This window comes from Carlito syrichta, unplaced genomic scaffold, assembly GCF_000164805.1.
Source record: "Carlito syrichta isolate Samal-C Ts95f unplaced genomic scaffold, Tarsius_syrichta-2.0.1 Scaffold312220, whole genome shotgun sequence".
Classification (NCBI taxonomy): Eukaryota; Metazoa; Chordata; class Mammalia; order Primates; family Tarsiidae; genus Carlito; species Carlito syrichta.
Genome location: NW_007256316.1, coordinates 362,467 through 385,725, shown reverse-complemented (window position 1 = coordinate 385,725; position 23,259 = coordinate 362,467). Strand labels below are relative to the sequence as shown.

General features: G+C 40.2%; 1 protein-coding gene across 2 annotated transcripts in view; it reads left to right on the top strand.

The window, feature by feature from the left end:
• The first annotated feature begins 7,443 nt into the window (after positions 1–7,443).
• The window catches only part of CADPS (calcium dependent secretion activator), a 265,905-nt gene continuing 250,089 nt past the window's right edge, over positions 7,444–23,259 (top strand). For both annotated transcript variants that reach the window (XM_008069830.1, XM_021718484.1), the window contains exons 1-2: positions 7,444–7,521; positions 18,560–18,793. In XM_008069830.1, the coding sequence (XP_008068021.1) occupies positions 7,501–7,521; positions 18,560–18,793 (255 nt within the window). In that variant the 5' untranslated portion in view covers positions 7,444–7,500. The remainder of the gene's footprint in view (positions 7,522–18,559; positions 18,794–23,259) is intronic.

Sequence of the window (23,259 nt, the reverse complement as noted above, 5' to 3'; positions counted from 1 at the left end):
GCAGTGGCTCTTGGCAGCCTCCGCCTCAGACACTAATCCCTGGGAACCCCAGGCCAGGCTGGGAAGTAGAGAAGGAACAGAGTGAACACACTGAGCTAAACTCAGGTCAACAGCTGCTTCTAGGAACCCCTGCCTCTGTCCCCCAAAAGCCAGAATTAAGGATGCTTTAATCAGGAATGTGACTGATTATAGGCCAACAAAGTTTAGTCTTTATCTGTTTCTGCAGAGAATGGCACTTTCTGGGGCACAGCCACCAAGCAGCAAGACAGAGCAAACTAGAAATTCACAGACTGGGAATTTGGTCCAAGCTTTCTCAGTGATTCCTGTGCTATCTTGTGGGCAGGTCACTCTCCCTCTTTGGGTTGCAGTTAATTAACTGAGTCAGTCATTTTATTCATTTGCCAGGTATTTACTCCAAGCCTATTCTGTATTTGTCACCGTGCTATACAAGTAGCACCCATGTAAGTAGGCGCTGGGGATGCAGAGGTGCACAGCACAGTCACACCCATCCCTGCCTCATGGAGCTGACAGTCTAGTGGGCAAATACCAAATACCCATGAGTGCTTGTAAAGTTGCATTGTGGTAAGTACTAATACAGGAAAGGTGCACGGTACCAAGAGAACCTGTGGCAGGAGAAATTCGCCAAGTCTAGTTTTGTTTGTTTTCATAAATCACAAAGCCAGGAAGGAGAGTTTACACCCAGTGAGTGCTTATGCAAAAATAGAAATAATTCCAGGAACTCTTTGCTAAACTATAGGACCTACTAAGTGCCAGAACCTACCACACTAGGTATTCTGAATACAAATCATCTGACTTAATCCTCATCACACACTGGGACAAGTTTCTTATACCAGTTTTACAGACAAGGAAATTGAAGCTTAGAAAAGTTCAGTTGCTCGTTGAATCCCTTTCAGTCGGGAAATTACAAAGCCACTGTTTGGAGCCAAGTCGGTCTGACTTCCCTTGTACCATGCAGTACGTTGTCTTATTTTGTCCTTTTAATAACCAGGCAAGATAAAAGTGCAAGAGAAGAGTTTGCTGAAAAGATGAAAGATGCAGGATAAGAAAGGGGGAGACAAGGAAGAGTGCTCTAGGCATGAGGAAGAGCCTGTACAAAAACCTGGCAGCAGGAAAAATCTAGCCCTTCCCAAGTCCTCAGCAAAGGACTCCACAGAGTGTACTGAGAGAAGATGTGCTACCCCCAACCCCCAGCCTGAGATCATAACATCATCCCTAAATCTCCTTTCAGACACAGTCTGGATCGTTGTCACTTTAGTCCTGAGGCTGAAGTTGGTTCATTTACTCTGAGGCAGAGTACCATAGATTTTTCCAGGAAGCAGAACAATTATTCAAATAATGTGTAATCTACCTATTTCTGTTTACATTTTCTGCATATTTAATCACATCCTCTCCTTGCTTAACCAAAGGCTGCCTTTTGGCAGTGATAATGATGACTGTGGAGTTGTCTGAAGTTGGACTTGCCTCCGAATCATCATAGCACATGAGCAGCAGAGAATTCAGGCATCCCTGGGGAAGCCTGATACCCAAGGATGTCTCCCAGGTAATACTCTGTCAAGGTCAATCCTCCAGAGACTCTGAGGCTAAATGAGGAGTTTTCAAGCCCAGGCCCCATGATAATTTCTTCATCACCCTGGACATCAGACAGGGTGTTCCTAGGTGAATTCCTTGTTCTGAAATATAGACCTATTTGCATAGTGGGGTTGCTTTCTTCCTCACCTCTCCCTCTTCCCCTGAAATTCTGGCCACAGACATGAGAATAGTGGCACACACAGGAGAATTGTTTAGGAGAGCATATTCCAAAATGTGTTCCAATGAATATTCACATGTGTTTCACACAAGGTCAGATATGTTTGGGAAATGTGGGGCCACGAGGTTGTCTTCATGTAGGATTTCTTACTAGTGTGTCTTGTGGCTCTCCAGGGAGAGTATAGAGGGAGCAGGGTTTCCAGACTTTATTTGACCATAGAACTCTTTCTCATTGAGGATCTAGAGGAATGACAGGCTTTTCAGAGACTCCTGGAACATAAAAGCTCAGCACTTGTCATTCCTCAGATGATGTCATGACTTGGACCCAAGATCCCGTAGCTAAGGTCAGCAAATCAAGGAGCAGCATTAAGGCTCCTAACATCCATTTTAGGATTCCAGGGTTCCCTGCCCCAGTCTGAGTTTTTGATTTTTTTCCCCATAAATCACAAAAGTAGGGAGGAGAGTTTACATTTGATGAGTGCCCATTCTAAAATAGAATTAACTCCAGAAACTGTTTGCTAAACTATAAGACCTATGCTAGGTTCTTTGAATGCAAACCACCAGATTTAATCTTCATCACACGCTGGGATAGGTATTTTATACCAGTTTTACAGATAAGGAATCTGAGGCTTAGAAAAGTTCAGTTGTTTGTTCAATCCCTTTCAGCCAGCCAAAGCCAAGGTTTGGACCCAAATCGGTCTGACTTCCCTTGTACTATGCAACACATTGTCTTTTTTTTTGTCCTTTCAGTAGCCATGCAAGATAAAAATAATCTCCACTTTGCAGATGAGGAAACTGAGGCTCAGCAAGGTTAAGAGACTTGACAAGGTTGCACAGTTAAGGAGCAGGATAGGTGAATGTAATGCCATTCTGCTGTATTTCAGGTCTGTGTTCAAATCAACCCTACACAGACACTGGCTTGAGCGCTCATCTCTGATTTAATGCAAAGGGTCATGGGCTAGAGAAAATGGCCTCTAGCGGGCTTGAACTTTCAATACCTGCCTCTGCTTATGCAGAGCTGGGCTCAGGAACCCATTACTTTAAAGGAAAAGCCCAAGGAAACATTTCCCTTTGCTTGACTGACAAGTCAAAACAACCACACAGCCTCTGCCTGACCTCTGCTAGTAGGAAGATTATTTGTCTAATTAGTTAAACAGCCTTTACGCACATGTACATTTTTGAACCCTAATGAGCTGTCAATGTGAAAGGCTCGCCCTTGGCTGGGTTCTCCAGCTGATCTTTCCTTGCCTCAGTGGAAAAGACCAGTGCAATAAACAGAACCTCGTTTCCATGGAAGCTCACTCTCTGGCTTTTTCTTTCTAGCACTTGAAAAGGTAATTACTTGATTTCTTTTTATATTTTTGGATTTCATACAGTGGGGCTGTCAAACTCCTCAGCTGAGGATGGCCTTCTCTGTCATGTCAGGCTATTTTAGGGAGCTCTGTTACATTTCTCTTTTCATCCTTCCTTCAGATCATTAGCTGTCAGACAGCAGTGTCCGCCTTCCGGTCACTCCTGCTAATTAAAGTCTAACAGAGCAAAGGGACTCAACTCCAGAGAATTGGGAGACACAGAAAAGCAAGAGAAATTTGTCAAGAGGTGGGAGCCTCTGATCACATCAACTCCACTGTACAATGAGACCAAGACCTCACAACAATACCAGGAAGGGACCCTGTCCCATCTGGCACTTTCTCTATTGAACCTTTGATGCCCCATTGTGGCCCATGTCAGAAATGCAGCCAACAAGGACTGCTCCGACAACACAAGTCACAGCAACCACCATTTCCTAGAGGTTTGCTGCTTGCCAAGTTCTGGGCTGAGCACTGTGTATTCATTGTCTCAGTTAATTCTCATGACAACTTTAGTTAGTTAACCTGATTATTCAGATGAGAAGCCCTGAAGTACTGAGAGGTTAAGTAACTGGCCCAAGGTCACACAGCTACTAAGTGGCAGAGCCAGGATAAGGACACACCCATTGCTATCATTTCTTAGGGAGGAATCTGGCACTGTTACAAACTTGAAGAAATCAGTCAGTCATAACAAGTGACAGAAGGTCAACGTTTTCTGCCCCAAAATGGCAGCTTTAAATGTCAAATTGGCCCACATCTACAAGAAGTAAAGTGAGAATGCTGAGTTAGTTAATTATCAGCATCAATTAGAAAACCAGGCAAGGCACTTAAGAACATAATGTAGAGCAAGAGTTCTGGTTTGAGGCAGAGCAGACTCGGTTTCATGGCAAATATCACTTTACCAAAACTGGGATGCAAACTGGAACATGTTCCTCAAACTTACCAAGACTCAGCTTCCTCTGCAAAATGGCAATAAAATGGTACCTTCGTCATAAAGTTGTTGTTTCACTTGTGGAGTTTCCCAGCCTGCTCTGTGGAAGGTTTGTTTCAGTGGAATAATTGGGTAAAAGACAAGATGAAATGCGGTTAAATAGATTTATTTACTCTAGAATTTCTCAAATTCCCAATTGTGCTAATATGTATTATAAATTTTCAGAAGGAAGCAGCACTTCCTGACCTCAGAATTATTTTTCCTGCAGAAATACATGTTAGTATCTGCTTCTTGGTTTGTAAAACAGGTCCTAGGGCATTTGGTGTGTGGTACAGGCATGAGTAAATGCTAAGCCCCTCTCCTTTAAGCCCAAATCATATCTATTCTTGCTAGATTTAAGCTCCATAGAATCAGGGACTGGGTCTGTCCTATTCCTTTCTGTATTCTAATGTCTTGATATATCAAGATATTCCATAAAACATTAATGAGTGAACGAATTAATAAGATTACTAATGAATGAAAGAATAAATAAAGCTTAACGCAGATCTTGCCTGTTCATCATTGCCAGCGTTCTCTTCTCTGCTGTTTCCGGTTGCATTCTATAAGGCCAGTGGGAGAACTCAAATGCCCCTGGGAAACTTAGTGTCAGGGTTGGTTCTATGGGGCTGTGTTTTTCCTTTTCAGTTTTAGCCTGTGTGAGCACCATGTCTTCTGACAGAATTCCCCTAAACAAATCATTTAACTGCTAACCAACTTTAGCCCCTAAACAAATCATGTTGCTGCTTTTCAGTGAAGCATTCAAATGTTTCATTTGCATATGTATTTTGAACAAGACATTCCTGAGTGTCCTCAGTGGATTTGCACTTGGATCTGAAGAACTCTTGGGCTTTCCAAGGCAGTAAAAGAAAAGCAGCTCATTGGAGCTTAAAAACAACACTGAGAACACCATATTTCCCACGTGTTTCTATAAGCAAGAGGTGATAGGGAGGAACCTCTGGTCTGCAGTGTGGTTCTCCTTCATGTGGTTCTCTTTACGTTTGTTTAGAACAGAATTTCCAACCGGGGTTCTATGAACATTATGCAAAAAATAAAAATGTAAGTTTCAGTTAAAAAATGGTTGAGTTGGTCCAAGTCTAACAGATTTCCTTACTATAGAACTTCTCAGAGACTTGGTACATCTCAATGTTTCCCAAACTTATCTGACCACTCTTCTAGAGCCCTTTTGGAAGCTTTCTATAGAAGTATCTAACATTGTTGTGACACAGAACACCCTTTGGAAATTAGTGCCTTAGAATATATAGCCAAATGTTGCAACCCGGTTTTCATAATCTAGGAAATAGTCCTTCTCTCCAGAACTGCAGAAGAGAGAAGGTAAAGTGATCCTGCTTCCTGAATTGAGCAAGGTGATAAAAAATGACCTCTCCTAGTAGCCTCATGGTTTACAGCATAAACCAGATGGATTTTTAATGAGTTTTGTCAAAAAAACCAAAGAAGATTAATCATGATGCCTCAATAGCATGACCATAAGTGTTCCAGTGTTATTGTTTATATCACATTAGAAATAACTTGTTTTCTATATCATTTCATAACAGATAAGGATTTTTTTTGTAGCATGAAGCTTAAAACTTCTGAGTAAAATATGAATTTTAGAAGAAAGAGACTTAGAAACTCACATATCATAAGTGGACCTTGAACAATTATCATAATACTATAAGAAAAAATTGGCAATAGTGAGAAACTGCTGGAGGAGACGGGATTAGGAATCTACTGGGGAAGAAGGGGACACACCTCATCAACAAGGGTACCTGTATAATAAACATTTGTATACCTAACCCTGAATTGTACCCCACATTTTTAAAATAAAAAAATTAAAAGTAAAAGAAAGAAACTCATATTTCTTATGCAACTTTTTGTTATGAGTGCATATGTACTAAAAAGAGGAATGAAGCCCATTTTATTTGAACACCATTGTTCCCTAGTAAACTTTACTGTGAATAAATCATAGCTTGCTGTAAAAGCAAACTCAATAACAGTTTGAAGGATTGAAGGATAGTGCTGGGTTTACTTGGAAATAAAGAGATAACTTCAATTCATAAAACAGGAATGGTCTGCCACCCATTGTAAATACAATGTTATTGGAACATAGTGGCTCTCATCCACTTACAGGCTGTCTATGGATGGCTGTTTTTACTCTACAGTGGAAAAGGTGGTTTATCACAACAGAGATCTTAGGACTCTCAAAACCTAAAGTTTTGATTATAAATGGCCTTTTACACAAATGTTTGCTAATCTCTTTCATAGATTCATAGAAAGATGTGAAAGAGATGAAGTCTACATAACCAATCCCTTTATTCTTTTGATGGAAAAACTGAAACCAGAGTAGTTAGGGAATTGTCCAAGTTTATTTACGCTTGGGTGTTCTGATCCTTATATCCTAATAGCTCTCATTATTAGGAAAAACAAGGATAGATTTCAACTTAGATACCAACACCAACTGATTGGAAGTAGCCATCTGGTCATCTGGAGGGCTGATGAGGAGGTCTCAGGGTTCAGTGAGAAGGAATGCAATGACTAATTAATCTTCCAGAGGTGGAAGAGCAGGTGGACACATGCCATGTGTGCACAGTAGATACGTACTATGTCTGCTCCTAATATTTCTTTTTTTTTTTTTGAGTTGGAGTCTCACTCTGTCACCCAGAATGGAGTGCAGTGGCTGCTCCCAGCCACCGCAGCCTCAACCTGCTGCGCCTTCCGCCTCAGCCTTCCAAGTAGCTGGAATTACAGGCATGCACTACCACGCCCGGCTGATTTTTTTTTTTTTTTTTTTTATTGTAGAGATGAGGTCTCGCAGCCCAGGAGGGTCTCGAACCCGCGGGCTCAGGCAATCCACTCACCTCAGCCTCCCAAAGGTGCGGGATTACAGGCTGAGCCACCGAACCCGGCTTGCTCCTAATATTTCTAGTAGTTATATTGCTGTCTCCTTCCTTGTATATCTGCCGTGTAAGCACTTTCTTCATTGGGCCCAAACAGAGGTGCTTCATTGGGTGCTGATTAGAAGCACTGCAGCCTAGCAGTTCAGAAGTAATTGATGAATCTTGTGCAAGGTCATTCAAATGTCCCTCTTAGCAAGTGCCCATCACATCATGCTCTGTCCAGAAGAATTAATGCTGGATTTCACTTAACTGGATTTGTCAGTTACAAGAATATATCTACATCTATATTTATCTATATACCTATACCTATAAATATAGATGTAGATATAGATACAGATACAGATATAGATAGATAAATATGTCCATGGAACACAGAGTGGGGGGTATAAAATGGAAAGTCAAGAGTTTATTGGCTTTAGTGACCCAAACTGAAAGTCTCAATGTTTGTGCTTTTGTGCAGCTGGACAATCCAGATGAACAAGCAGCCCAGATCAGACGAGAGCTGGACGGACGTCTCCAAATGGCAGACCAAATAGCCAGGGTAAGGAAATGTTGGGGATGCTTGCTGGGGGCCAGGTCAAAGTCCGACTCAAAAACCTCCAAACAATGAAGTTGAGAGGCAAAGGGGAAGGAAGATAAGCACAGTCATCCTGGTTGAGCCTCAGCCTTCTCTCTCAAGGCAAGCTCTCCCAGAGATACCACATGCCTTTCCTATGCTCTAGTGAATAGCCAAACTCTGGCCTTCACCTTTCTTCTGACTTCCAGACTCATATTTCCAACTGTCTACTGAACATTTCCACTTAGACATTCCCCTGACATTTCAAGTTGAATGTCTTCCAAAGCTGCTTCCATATCTTCTTTCTCCCACCCCACCCACACCCCTATATTTACTCCTCTTCATGTGTTCTATATCCAATTACCATGGATTAAATCTCCAAGTCATTGTCGATTTCCCCCTCCTCCCTGCAACACTCCACACTCAATCAGTCACCCAGCCAGCCTCCACTGATAGCATCCCCAATGTGGGTCAGATAACTCTCTACTGCTTTCCAACACTACTACTAGTGCTTTAATCCAGGACCTCATCTGCAGCACCTGGATGTCATATAGCCTCCTAATGGATGTCCCTGGCTCTAGTCACCCACTTTCCTGACCATCCTGCACACAGCTGTCATTCTAAAACTCATATACGAACACCTTAAAGCAGAGCCTCAGAATCCTTCAATTGACTCCCACATTTCTTCCAGAACAAAATCTGATCTCTTTAGAATAATAGCCAAGTCTCATAGTCAACAGACTATACCCTTCCTTATAGCCTCACCTCCTACAGTTTTCTCACCAGAATTCCCCAGTCCAACTGCAGAGAAATTTTCTCTCTGAATATACCAGGCTCTTTCCAGGCTTGGTGTCTTTGTACCCACTGGTGCCTCAACCTGGAATGACCTTTCTTTTCCCCTCCACTTAGTAAACTCATCTACTCAGTCTTCAGTACTTGTCTTAAGGAATCCTCTCTGAGAGTTTAGCTGTTAATCCTTCTCACCTTTGTCCTCTTGCCATAACTCATATAGACCTTTATTATAGCAGTTCATTGAATAGTGATCATTTACATGTCTGAGTCTCCCAGTAGATAGAACTCCTCTAGAATTGACATTTCTTATTGTTAATGCCTACAACTAAGTAACACTTACTGATATTGCCATCCCTGCCATCCATGTTATAATTAATCATAGTTATGCTAGTCGTACTTATAGAGTGCTGACTGTGCCAAGCATGCTAAATGCTTTACGTGAACCATCTCAGTCAATCCTCAAAGCAGAATGTCCAAGGACATTTCAGGTGTCATTCTTGGTTTAGATGTGGGGAAGTCCAGGCTGCTCATGATAGGTGCTAGTGAAGAGACTGCACTGAACCCTCAACTCAAATCTATCTAAACGTCAGAACTGGCACTCGACTGAGGCACTCACCTTAGGTGCAAAATTCAAGGGCTCCCCAGAATGCAATTATGGATTTGGCTAAAGGTAGTGTGAAAGGTTCTTGCATTTTAAAATCCTGCTTAATGTGAGAGTAAACATTAATAAGTCTTTAGGATGTACTCATCCTGTAAACTCAGTGTCATTTATTAAGTAGATTATCCAGAAAATGGAGGTCATGTGGTCTACTCCCTTGTCTTTTAAACACAATTAGATCCCTAACTAATAAGTATTCATCCCATCTAAGTAAACCACACACTTCAAAACAAGTTCATGGCACCTTTATTTTAGTTGTTTTGTTTACTTGAGGTTCTACATGATAATTTAAGAAACTAGTATTAGGCTAATTTTAATCTTTAAAAGACCATAGATGAACAATTGGTATAAATAAGCCAAAATGCTCATCTCTGAACAGTAGATCCAACAACTCTCTCCTCCAGCCCATACCACTAAATATTACGAAGCTAAGTCGGATATTATTAACAACTTAGAACTAAGCTTTCTTGGATAATGAAATAGACAGTTAAAGTGAATCCTGGTTATTATTTACAGAGAATGGAGAAAGTATATGGAGGGTCCCCCAAACATTCAGGATATTGAGGATTTCTATGAGACAGATGGCCAATAGTCAGTTTCTGTTCTCTTAGAAACTGACTCAGCTGGGCTTGATGGCTCGGCCTGTAATCCCAGCACTTTGGGAGGCCCAGGCAAGTGGATTGTCTGAGCCTGAAGGTTTGAGACCAGCCAAGGCATACTTGGCAAGACCTCGTCGCTACAATAAATCAAAAATTAACCAGGCAAGGTAGCACACGCCTGTAGTTCCAGTTCTTGGAACACTGAGGCAGAAGGATCGCTGGAGCCCAGCAGGTCGAAGCTGGGGTGACCGTGAATGTGTCACTGCACACCAGCCTGGATGACAGAGTGAGACTCCAACTCAAAAAAAGAAAAAGAAACTGACTCTTATTTTCTACAGTGTTCATTTGCGCCAGTGGTTCCTTGCCACAGCTAGCTGGTCCTAGAGCTCTTCATCCAAGGGGAACCAATCATAGTTGCTAGTCTGCTCTGGCCACAAGTGACTGATTCAGAAATGGATACTTGGTGCAAATTAAATCAATGAATCTCTTCCCTGGGGTCAACAGAACTGTGTCTTTCAGTGGTAGAAAGATGTCTGAAGCCATGTTCAGTTCTTCCATGCAGGGAAAAGAAGATGAAGAATGAAGCCAACATACAGAGAGAAATAAGGACAGGGACTATACTGAGATGTCAAGGAGTCCTCAGGATGTTTGAGTCCCTGATTCCAGTTATTCTTGAACCTCCGTCATGGACCTGCTTTTCCCTCAGTTTAGTTAGATTCCAAGACAAATAAATTATACCTTTGCCAAAACCAATTTGGCCAATACTGAGGAAATTTTTGAAATATCTCATTCTCTAAAAATTAAATAAAATACTAACATCTCAGATATTGGCTAGTCCATGAAGAGATATTGAAACAAAGCACCCCTGCTTAGCTTCTTTTAGCATGCCCTGATTTTTTCTATTTCTAGCCTCACAGTGAATTTTAGTGAGGATGTGCAATTCAACCCATATGGCTGAATGTCAGCTCCTGTAAATATCATAACGAGAAATTCCTGGATATAGATGTCATCCATCATATATAATTCACTCTGTTCTCTGAATTAAAAGATGAGTAGAGCTCTTTTGATTGCAAATAAGAGGCACCAATTCAAGGAAGTTTATGTAAAAGAGAAGATTAGAAATCGAGGAGTAGCTCATAGAGCCCACGGACAAGCTGCAGCCAGAACCAGGAAAGAACAATCAGGGGCAACACAGTAGTCAGAACTTTCCCTCTACCTCCCATTTCTCCATGCTGTATTCATTATCCTTTCTTCCTTTGCAAGCAAGTTTTTTCTACTTCTCAGGGAGAAAGCATGGCTGTCTCATAGTTCCCTATGTTTCGGTGTGGCCAAATAGACAGTCATTAAGCCAATCAGCCTTCCTCTCAAGTCTTTTCTCTTTCTCTCCACTTTTGCCTTTTCTTACTACTGCCTGCAAATTTACAATTCCAGAATCAGGCCTTTGATTGGCTCAATTCTGATTAAGGGCCAATACCTGGTACAGTCAATACTCCATGGTGAGAAGGGGGTAAGAGCCTCATTGAACATTTGGATATATGTTACTTAGGGTGAGGGTGGGAAGAAGTAGTGATGTGGGTGGATTAGTCATTATGAATTGAAAGACACCCCAGATGTATTCAACAGCAATAATGATTACAGAGTGTTATCCTATGTGCCAGGATCTCTTCTAAGAATTCTGCATTTGAGATTCTGTCTAACCCTCCAATAACTTTATGAGAAAGATGCTATTATTATTCCCACTTTATAGATGAGGAGTTACAGCAGAGGCATTAGAGAACTTGGTAAAGTCACTCAGAATCCGCACTTTTAACCAGTGTGCATACTACCATTACAAAATACCTTCCCAAATATAGGCCCTCGTTTTCCTCATCATCTCAGTCCAAAGATCCACTGTGCCCTTCACCCAGGCTTTCACTTTACCTCATCCTGATCACTCTCCTGCCAATCAGTTCTTTATTAAATGTATAAGACACCACCTGTGCCATTTCTCATAAACTCTCCCTGAGACCAGTGGTGGATAATCCTTGGTGTAGCATTAATTCTCCTCAGTTTAGGCAAATCAAAGAGTTTACATGATACGCTGAACTCACACAGCTAGTAAGCAGAAAGCAAGTCCTATAATTCCAGGTTCGATGCTATTTCTTTTGAATACTCAGATGAGAGGCAGGAGAAAATTACTCCAGGACAGGACTCCCCTGCCACCTCCCCAGTCCTCTCTCCTTGGTGGTTGCCCCTCCTGGAAATGGCTTTCTTTCCTCCATTAAAAGTTGTTGCGTATTCCCTTTAGTTGGTCCAGAAGCCCAAATGAATCAGCAGTGCTAGAACAGGCTCCTGATATTTAGAATCCTCTTTACTTAGATTTTTTTTAGAATCTGGAAAAGATACTGTAGGGACCCTAGTCATTCTGCCAGTAGCATTCTCATCATCACACACTTCCACAGAAAACTGTGTGTTTGTCCACTCTTCCTCCAAGGGAAGGGGACAAGAGCAAGCCGACTTTCCCATGCCCACAGCCTTGCACTGTAATCTATCAATTCAATCACACCAACATCCCATGAGTCATCAGGCAGAGACATTGCACAAGAACATCAGACAGAAATGGTCTTACTGTGAACATCAGTGATACTGCCTTAAAAGTTCCAGGAAGAGATCTGAATGCATTTTTTAAATCTGGTAGAAAAGACTTCATAATCCCTGTTCAAACATTTTCCCAAATCCTCTCATGTTGATATTAAAATGTTCCCAAATTTCACCCAGGAATTAAGTCTAAGTTATTTAAATTATGTGATCAAAAGTTGACATTAAAGCTTAAACAGGCAGATTGTGGCATTAGTGCTGCTGTGATATTTGCCAGTTCTTTTGGACACATTTTAGGATAAAATTCCAAAATTCTTGAGCTAATAATTTAAGAAAAATAATACAGCTTTTAGAATATCGGAGGCAGAGGTCTAGGAGTGAAACATCATTGGTTTTCAAGCTATTGTTTGTCATGTGGAGTTGCTACTGAGACCCCCGTACTATGCAGAGCAAAGTTAGCATCTCATACCCTGGCCCTATTGCAAACATCAGTGAGAAATAATATCCAAATATTTCTTACATGGAAAAGTTCTGTTCTATACATTGCCAAAGATCAAATAGAAATGGAATCCTCTCCTACCAGAAAATGATACCAACCCCTAATTTGCAAACTAATGTTGTTGACCTGGCATTCATGCTATGTCATAAAGTAGCACAAGTGTCCAATACACCATAGGAATTTATTTCAATATGTCACCTGGAGAAAAAAAAAGTGTGTAGGGAGCGTCTCACTGACTTTGACCTTTATCAGTTAGTTAAGAACCCAGAGAAATCTAAGGTCAAGGAAAAATCTAAATGCCAAGGACATCCTCTGAAGCATATTCAAGTGAAATGAAGTCCATCCAATTTGTAAAAGCTGAGGGAGGAAGACCAATTGGGTAAAGATGCCAATCTATAAAACTCTGCATCCTGAGGCTACAATGCCTTTTGATATCTATGACCCTGATTTTGACAAATTACTAACAAGACCTTCTTTCTCTCAGTTCACGTGCTTGCCACTCCCTCATCACTCCCTGCACTTGACCCTACACAGTGCACATTGGCTAGGTAATGGTGGAATGGCTGTTGCTATAGAGGACTTGCTGTCACCAGCCCTCTGGTGACTACTACAAAATGACATGATATATACAGGGTGCACCAAACTGAGAGACTTGCAGATTCACCCCAACTCTATTGACATAAATAGCAGCACTGGCCTCAGTGGGTTGTTGGAAGGATTAGATGAAGTGAAGCATGCAGAGTGCTTAAAACTAGTACCCAGTACATAGTTAGTACTCAATAAATGCCAACTAGCATCATCTTTACTATAGTCACCATCATTATTAGTACTATTATTTGTAGTGATAGTGTCAGTAGCCATAGCACATGGGGAAGTAGGAAAGTGTGGCGAGAGAGTGTGTCTCAGTGATCAAAAATATTCATGTTTGTTATTATCTCTTACTTGTTACAATAATTCTATGAGGTTTATTATCCTTATTTCAAATGTGGAAACCAGAATTCAGATAGGTGAAACATCTAAAATCTGAGGCTAGTAGGTGGCAGACCCAGTATTTAGAGTTGAATCTGTCTCACTAACATGAATTGGATAAGGTTCCTTGGTAGCCTCATTGTACCCTGAGGGTACCTCTCTTGTTTTGAAAGTTATATAGTGTCTAATTGGTGGCTTTCTGGCATCACCCCACAACTTTCCAACTGGCTCTCTCACCCCCAGTGATAACCATACTACCTGACACATGATAGGAGCCCATGAAATATTTGAGTTTGAATTAAATAGCTGTAGCATTGTTGGTGAGCTGCTTTGTCTAGAAAATATCTCTCTGTCACATCCCTCCTTCTGAACACCTGCCAGTGGATATCATTGGAGCCTTTATGGTCTAGGGAACTGTTCTCTGAGTGGGGGTAGGCTTTTCAACATTTACACACACCCCATTCATCCTCTGGGTAAAAATACAAAAATAGAAAAGAAAAGCCAGTGGCTAGGGGAGCTGTTAGAACTTTCAAATGCTATTTTTCAAGATGTTCCAAAAATCCCTTAGAGCATAAATAACCCTGGTGGGCATTGTCCTTGGGAGGTCATCTCCATTAAGGAATGTTACCAGCCCAAAACAAAAATAAATGGCCAACAGAGATTTTCTTTGGAGGACTGTGTCCACCCATGTATATGTGTTTCATAAAGCAATCTGAATAAACAATTCTTTTGTCAAGGCTAATTTATTTTTATGCTTAGGAAAGTAGCAATAGAGATGGACGACTGACTGCATTTTCCTTGTTTTGGCACTTCAGCTTTGAAATGTGTTTGTAATAGGTCTGCCACTGAAAACTCTACTTAAGCGCCCCAGCCTAGACTGACAGAATGCTATTTCCTCTCAAGGCTTAAGTCCTCAGAGCAGGAAAAAAAAAAAAAAAACAGCCTTGTTTTCCTTGTAGACTTCAGTTTTATGAGCCTCTTTTTATGATGTCATTAGGAACTGTCCAAGTTCTGGGAGGAGTGATCATTCTTTGAATTTTTCCAATATTCTGCTAGATAAAGTTTGGCAGACAAACACCAGAATGGTGTTTTCTGTAACCACTGGGTCTCCTTCAAAAGTCTCAAGACTGAGAGGCAAAAGGCATCAAGTGAGTCTCAAAGATGGCTATAATAGAAAGAACTGCACTTGAAGATACGATCTCTCAAAGCTGATTAGCAAGAAAAAACTTACTTCACAAACATTATATTTTCTCTCCATTTCCCTGGCAGCTGCAAGTAAGTCAGCAACTGATAGTAAAAATCAGAGAGACCACTTGCTCAATTCCCACTACCAAATACCATGTGGTTTACTAAGATTTGAGCCCCAATATGAGGAGGAAAGGTATAGGTCAGTCAAGCTCTTGGGATGTAATCTTTGCTCCTCAGCAGCTTTTATTGTGGCCTAGGGACTACTCTCAGACCAAGAGTTAACCTACCTCCTTGTCCTTTCATTCTCCAGAAGGGCCATGTTTCAAAAGAGATGAGAAAATATTGTGTTTCTGTGTACAGTCATATAGACCTTGGATTTATGGTTGCCTATAATACTTTCCACGGGAAGGAGAGAAGAACAGTGGTCCTATCAGCCAGCTCAACCTGGTGGAAAACTCTCCCCTATCTGTCAGACCCATATACCCAGAGTCCTTAATTGCCCAACTCTGGGAAGCCACCTGATTCTCTCAAGAATTCACATATCATTATACTTTCATTATACAGCATTTAATTTAATATTCCCTTATAAACATTCCCACCTCTAGCTGTAAGCTCAAGAGAGACAATTTATATCCTTTCATCACTAACCCCCTAGTGCCTAATACTGTGACAGGAGCAGTATTGGTGGCAGTAAATGTTTTCTGGGTGATGGTGACCTAGCAGCCAAGCCCTCACATCATCATGGCCTTTTGCATAAAGGATATCCAAGTGCTGAGGTTTGCAGTTGTCCCTGATAAAGTTAAAGAATGAGAAAAAATCAAGCCCACTATGCGGCTTCAGAGAAGAAAGACTTTTCAGGATTCTTTTGCAATGAATCACTACTAGTGCCTATCAACATCATCAGCCTATCTATCATCTCATTTCAGAAGGCTCCATCCAGCTTCTCCTTTCACATTCACCCACAGTGTGTTTAGAAAGCACCATGCCGTGGGCTGATCCCAACCTTAAGGCAGGAAGTGATTTACTTAGAAGTTCCAGAAGGAACCAGTACTCTAAGGTTGCTGAGTGAATTTCAGACCCCCATACTCATTTACATGGAAAAGCAAAATCTTCCTGTTCTTCCAGAACTTAATTTATTATCTCTCCACCTCCTCCTCACAGCTGAGTTTTAGCTACATTGATATTTAATATGAACATTTTTGACAAGCCATTGATCCATTCATTCAACTCATATGTATTAAATAGTGATTATGTGCCAAACATTATGCTAAATACCAAGAATTCCACAAGGGCATCAAGATAGGTATGGTTCTGATTCATGGCCCAACAGGAAAGACAGGCATTAAGCAAATTTCACAATTGATTCATTCATTATAATTATAAGTATCTTAGTCTACTTGGGCTGCTGCAACAGAATACCACAGATGGCATATAAACAAGAGACATTTGTTTCTCACAGTTCTGGAGGCTGGGAAGTTCAACATTAAGGCACCAGTGGCTTCAGTGTCTGATGAGGTCCTTCTTCTTCATTCACAGCCATCTTTTCACTATTTCTTCTTGATGGAAGAAGCAACTTCCCTGGGGCTTCTTTTATAAGGTCACTAATCCCATTCATGAGGGCCCTCATGATCTAATTACCTCCCCAAGGCCCACCTTCAATACCATCACACTGAAGATTAGGTTTCAACATATGAACGTGGGGAAAACACAAATGTTTAATCCATTGCAATAAGTGTTACCAAGTAGGTGAGCTAGCAAGTATAATAGCAGGACTTAACCTGGGGAAGTGATATTTTGAAGTTGTCATATGGAAGATGACAAGAAGACTGCAAGTTATCCTGGGGGAAAGGAGAACAACATTTATGACAGCCTTCAGGTAGAAAGGAGACTGGCATAGAATAAAGGCATCTTCACACTCTGTATAGAGGAACTGGATAGTATAGTTGACTGAAGCTTTGAGATGGCAAGGAAGAAACACCCTTCTAGCTAACTAGTATGTAGGGGGATTGTTGATAGGAAAATAGATTCTCAAGGAATTGAAATACAGGAGGAATAATTAGGCCTGTGGGAATTAGAAAACCAATAAAAGTCAAACTCCTTTCTGTAACTCTAGATAACCTCTTCACCCTCTTCTATTCTCTCTCTCCTTTCCTCTTTTTCTCCATCCTTACCTTTCTTCTTCCTTCCCTCTCTATGTCTCTTTGTCTTTCTCTTTCTTCTTTGTCAGGTATCTTTTTCTGCTTTGACTTGATTCAATATGGTAGCCAACCCTGAATCTACACAATCTTACAGTTTCAGCTCCACAAACCAATTGCAATCCCAATGTCTCTTAGTTCAATTGCTTGAGAGAATAAATCTGACTGACTGCTGGTCACAGAATGGGATTAGTTGGTTGACTTTGAGTCAGGCGGCCAGGTACTAGACATCTTATTTTTTGCCACACAGAATTGGCAAATCAGTTCATGTTCCATGGACTCTAAATGGATTCCACCCCCACCCACAGGGATGGAGGGCATAATTCATGCCTAAGCAAATCAGCACAGCATACTACTATAGAAATTTGTTCAGAGTATTTTCCTAAATTAGGCTTTGGGTGAGAACTCTGGGATGAAAGATTCTCCATCTTCCATGGACATTGCAAGAAGAAATATTTACTCTTCCTTTAAATAGTATGATATGATATTGTGAGGTTCAGATCTTTAACAATATTTCTGTGACATTAAGGAAAGCCAGACGGAGCATGGAGCTACCCTAGAGGAACCAAAACCAAGATTCTGAGGAAAAACTCAGTTGTGGTGACAGCATCTGAGCTCTGATTCTAGCCTTGCCTGAAGCTGGGTCTACTCCAGGGTATTTCCAAGCCAAACAAATCAATTCTTTAAGCCAGTTTGAGTTGAATTTTTCCTGCAAAAAAGTCTAACTGAATTGGTTTGCTACTCACCCCTTCAGTTATAGAGTGGGGCTGGGGAGGGCAAGTTCATGTTCCAAGTGGGAAATAATTCTTGGAGAAGGCAATCAATCCAAATGTATTCCAGGTACCTGGACAGCTTAGAGGTATGGAGAAATAAATAGCATAGCTAGAGTATGTTGTGATTACAACTGAATTCATAAGCAAGGAAGGAAAAAAATAGAGGTCAGTTCTAACACTAAATTGCTCCATCTTCTTTTCTAAAGAATTTTAATCACGTTTTCCTCACTTCATTAATTTTTTTCAATTTTTTCTTGAAAACGGTAACTATTCTTCTTGGAAATAGCCACAGACTATGTTTGAAAGATCTCAAATGAGCTCCTTTTGAATTATTCATGTGAGAAAATCTCTATAGATATCCAAAAATAGGATGTCTTTCTGTTTCCATAACTTAAAAACAACTGACTGCATTTTGCTAAAAAGAAAAACTGAACTGAAACCAGATTTGAAAAATATCACCCCATTCTTATTTCCACAAATCAGATTTGCTGGAGAAAACTGAGGGGAAAATAGAACTATAATAAAACATTTCATTCTTTCTTACTATATGTTTATGTATGTGTTTCTTACCTGTTAGAATTTATAAATAACTAGGAGGCAGGCAGCTATCTACTTAACTAGGCTCAACATCTTTCTAGCATAAGTCCACAATATATGGGCAAGTTTCACTGGTAGTAGATGTGACCATCACTCTGGGCTGGGAGACAAAAACCTTCTATGTAAATCAGGTCTCTGTTTACTTCTCTGCTCATATTTTTCTTTTTCTTTACAAGGAACGCAAATTTCCCAAGTTTGTATCCAAAGAAATGGAAAACATGTACATTGAGGAGCTGAAGTCATCTGTCAACCTGCTAATGGCCAACTTGGAGAGCATGCCAGTGTCCAAAGGCGGGGAGTTCAAGCTGCAGAAACTCAAACGCAGCCACAATGCTTCCATCATCGACATGGGTGAGGAGAGTGAGAACCAGCTCTCCAAGTCAGACGTCGTGCTGTCTTTCTCCTTGGAGGTAAAAAGCCCTAAGCCCTTGAAAGTTTCCTGGCACAGCAAGCAGGATATGGGTGATTAGATGCATTACAATCAACTTGTTTTTCCCCTTGTACCTCAGGAGTAGTTATTAAAGTAACAGCTTGCTAAGCATAGGTCAGCTAATCAGCAAGTGATTCCCATCTTCAAGAGCCTACATTTTTCTTAAGGAAATGCAATCTTAAGAACCACCTACTAAATTTAAACTTGTATTACCTTCCCTGACTTAAAGCAATGCTCAAGAATTTTGTAAAGACCTTATGCAATTTAGAAAGTTTAAAATTTTGGCAATCTGTTTATAATTATGAGAGAGGTAATGTAGCATCATTTCATGATGAGTTGTAAATTTTCTGTCATCTTTCCTGTTGGCTACACACTAGAGAGTCTCTTTTTGTGGTGGAGCCTTTTTTAGTTTATCTCTGAATCCAAAGTAAAAACCCATACATATACGTGTGTGTGTGTGTGTGTGTGTGTGTGTGTGTGTGTGTGTGTATGTGTGTGTGTGTGTGTGTTTATATTTCTATATACATATGTGTATATACATATATACACATATGTATATACAGAGGGTGCCAAAAAAAGTATCTACATCTTAAGAAAGGAAAAAACTGTATTCAAATTGTAATATTCAATAAGATGAATACAAGTCACATTTGACTTCTGCAATTACAGGAATTGCTCAAAGTGGTTACTACCAGCATCCAGATACTTCTGATTACCACAAACATCTCTTAACGTCTGTTAAAATGTGTGTACCGTTTTTGGTGCCCCTGGTATATATAAAATCTAAGGAGTGATTCTGATCTGCTTACATAAGAATTACCTGGGAAGCTGGTTCAGTATGCAGATTCTTAGGCACCACCCAGACCTACAGAACTAGAATATCTAGAGAATGGGAATATATGAAGGCGGACCCCAAAAAACTGGAATTTTTTTTGTAAAAAATTGTGTGTTTATGCTTATGTGTATAAACTTCAGTCACCATCAAAGTACTCTCCATTTGATGCAACACACCTATGGAGACACCTTTTCCACTGCTCAAAACAGTTTTTGAACTTATCAGCTTTGATGCCTTTTAGTGCTTCTGCCATTTTTTGTTTCACCTTTTCCACGTTTCCCTTTGAGGACTTTTTTCATCCAGGGAAACAAAAAAAAATTTGCTTGGGGTGAATAAGGAGGATGCAGCATAGGGGACATACTGGTTTTGGTTAAAAACTACTGAACACTCAACATAGTGTGGACAAGTACACTTGTAAATCACCTGTCATGAAATGGGCAAATACATTGAAAAAATCTCCCCCAAAAAATTCTCTGGTGCTGACTGCAGCCTCTCACAACAATGCTAACAATGCTAGCTAATACACTGATGCTAATGGATCCCAAGAACATTTTCCTGGCAGGGGATACCTGTTTTACAAGGGGCCGCCCTCCAAAAAATAATTCCATTTTTTGGGGGGGTCCCCCCTTATAAAATGGTGTAGTCACTTTGGAAAATAGGTTAGTGTTTTTTCAGAAAGTTAAGCATAAAACTACAATATGATCCAACAACTCCACTCTTAGATGTTTACCCAACAGAAATAAAAACACGTCTCCACAAAGACTTGATTGAAAATATTTATAACAGCATTATTCCTAATAGCCAAAAACATTCTAAAAATCCATTACCTAGTAAATGAATAGACAAAATATGGTATATTCTTACAAGGGAATATGTTTTGACAATTAAAAAGAGCAACCTAATGATACATGCTATGACATGGATGAACCTCAAAAATATTATGCTTAGTGAAAAAAGCCAGATACAAGACACCACATATTTTGAATCCATTAATATGAAATCCCCTGAGGAAAAATCTATAGAAATAGGAAGTTGATTAGTGTTGCCTGGGGAAGGGGGTAGAAATGGGCATAAGGGATCTTATTGGGGGAGATTAAAATGTCGTAAAACTAATCTATGGTGATAAACACAACTTGGTAAATTTACTAAAAATCACTGAATTATACACCTGAAGTTGTCTAATTATGTGATATGTAAAACATGCCTCAATAAAATTGGCAGAAAAAAAAGAAACTCCAGGCAAGGTGCAGCCCTGAAATATATGTATAGGTTAGCAAGCTCCCCCAGGTGCCTCTTATGTCCTACAACGTTTGAGAACCTCTCACAACTTATTAAAGTGAAAAACCCCATAAGGATTTTTTGATGACCCTAGATTTGGGGAAACCAAGAGAAGAGATCAAATTTCAACACATTTAATTAGAATTTATAAAGACTAAATTAATTTTCTAGAACATCATTAAGTCTTGCTGTGAATTATCTGCAGGTAATTTGTTTTTCTGTGCTCAGTTCAGATAGAGATACATTAGTGTTTTCGACATGTATTGTGCAGTCAGAAGAGGCAATATTCAATTAAATATAGAGCACTTGGTGTGTGAAAAATCATCAGTGTAATTTCACAGAAACTTTCTGGGTTTTTTTTATACTGCCACCTGCCTTACTGAATGCATTTTCTTAGGTGTCTGGATTTGATCATTGCCAATTAAAAGTGTCAATTTATTCCTTACTGTCTCTTGTCTTCCTACAGAAAGAAGGAAAAGGTAGCTTATTGATTTTCATGAAGCTTTTAAATCTGTAATTTTTGAACTCTTCATCAGCACTCAGTATTGTGCAGCTGACTCTGAAATATAGATGTGGGCAAGTTCATACTCCCATGTGTACATGAATCAAACGATTTGACTTGTAAATACAAGTACAGAATGAAATGTCCTAGGATTCCCAAATACTTTTTTAATTAGAACACCAAACTGCACATCATAGCAAAACTGCTAGCAAAAGCTGTTGCACATCTATTTGTGAATGTGTTTTGGGATCTGTACCGAGGGGAGGCAAGCAGAGACAGGGAGAGGATTGTCATCTCATCAGGGCAGACTCGGATTTGAATTTGCAGGTTGGTGCGAGATGTTTTTGATGTAGTTATAGTTAGATGTAGTTGTAGATGGCTAGAGGAGATACCAAAGAGCACTTAATTTTGCATCAAGGGAACAGAGGCCCAGGGTTTCCAGGGCATGGCCTTGAGCAGGGAAAGTACTCTTATGAAAAGCATCAGGAGTTTGTTGTGTGCCACTATGGGCCAGGTGTATTAACATCATTCACACAGTGAATCCTCTCAACAGTCTTTTGAGGTATTTGCTGATGTTGGAAATAAAGGCCTCAGAGAGGCTAAGAAACCTGCAAACAGTCATAAAGAATAAAAAAAAATCATGGTCTTGGCAGCAATGTGGATGCAGCAGCCGAAGACCACATACTAAGTAAACTATCACAGAAGCAAAGAATAAAATACCACATGTCCTCACTCATTAGCAGGCCCTGATTGCTGGTCACAGGAGTACAAGGATGGGATCAGCAGATGCAGAACACTGCTAGGGGAGGGAGGAAGAGAGGATGGAGCAGGGGTATGTGGCAACACACTGGGTACCTGGTCCACTACTGGGGGAAAGAGGGCCAACTAGCAGCCCAAATTTCACCTGCAAGTAACTTACTTGTATAGTAAATCCTCACTTTTACCCCACAACTCTAAAATAAAATTTTTTTTAAAGATTGAAGAAAAAATCTCAGTGCTACTGTCATAAGTAGCGTATTACTACTGTTAATCAAATGAATTTATAAACAGGTTAGCATAACTATCTATGAAATAAAATCACATCAAAATTTCTGTTTTGTCTGACTTTGAATTTGCATAATCTATGTAAATATCAATAAAATAATAAGTGATATTTTAAAAATAGAGAAACCTGCAAATGTTCACACAGCCAGTGATGATACAGAATTAAGATTTGAAGTAAGATCTCTTATATTTCAAAAGCTGTACTCTTTCCATTATGCCTTCCTTTTTTTTACTTTTGTATGGTTCTTCCCAGTGTTGATCATCACACAACAGACACAGGATACATATTACTACCCCACTTTACAGATAAGAAAACTGAGGCCCTGAAGATCTGAAAGAAAAATGAAGCGACTTGAATATCAAGTCCTTTGCTGAATGTCATGAGTAGTAGAGTAGAGCTTCTGGGTCAGCCACATCAGCATCACCAGGGAAATTGTTAGAAATGCGAAATCCTGGGCTCCTACCCAGACCTACTGATCAGAAACTCTGGGGGTCATGGAGCCCAGTAATCTCTGGTCTAACAAGCCTTACAAGTAATTCTGATTCACATTAAGTTCCAGAACCAGTAGGCTACTAAGCAGCAAAACAGTGCCTTGTGGAGTCCTGGTTTAAAGCTAGCCTTGTTGTACTTCCTTGAATCTAGCCCATTAAGGAAGTATACAATTTTTGCACACCCATATTCTTCTTGTGTGATGCCATTGCCTCTTTTGGAATACAACTCAAAGTGCAACTTGATTTTTTTTTTCTTCACATATGTTACTCATTGTAGATCTCTGATGTAGGTCAT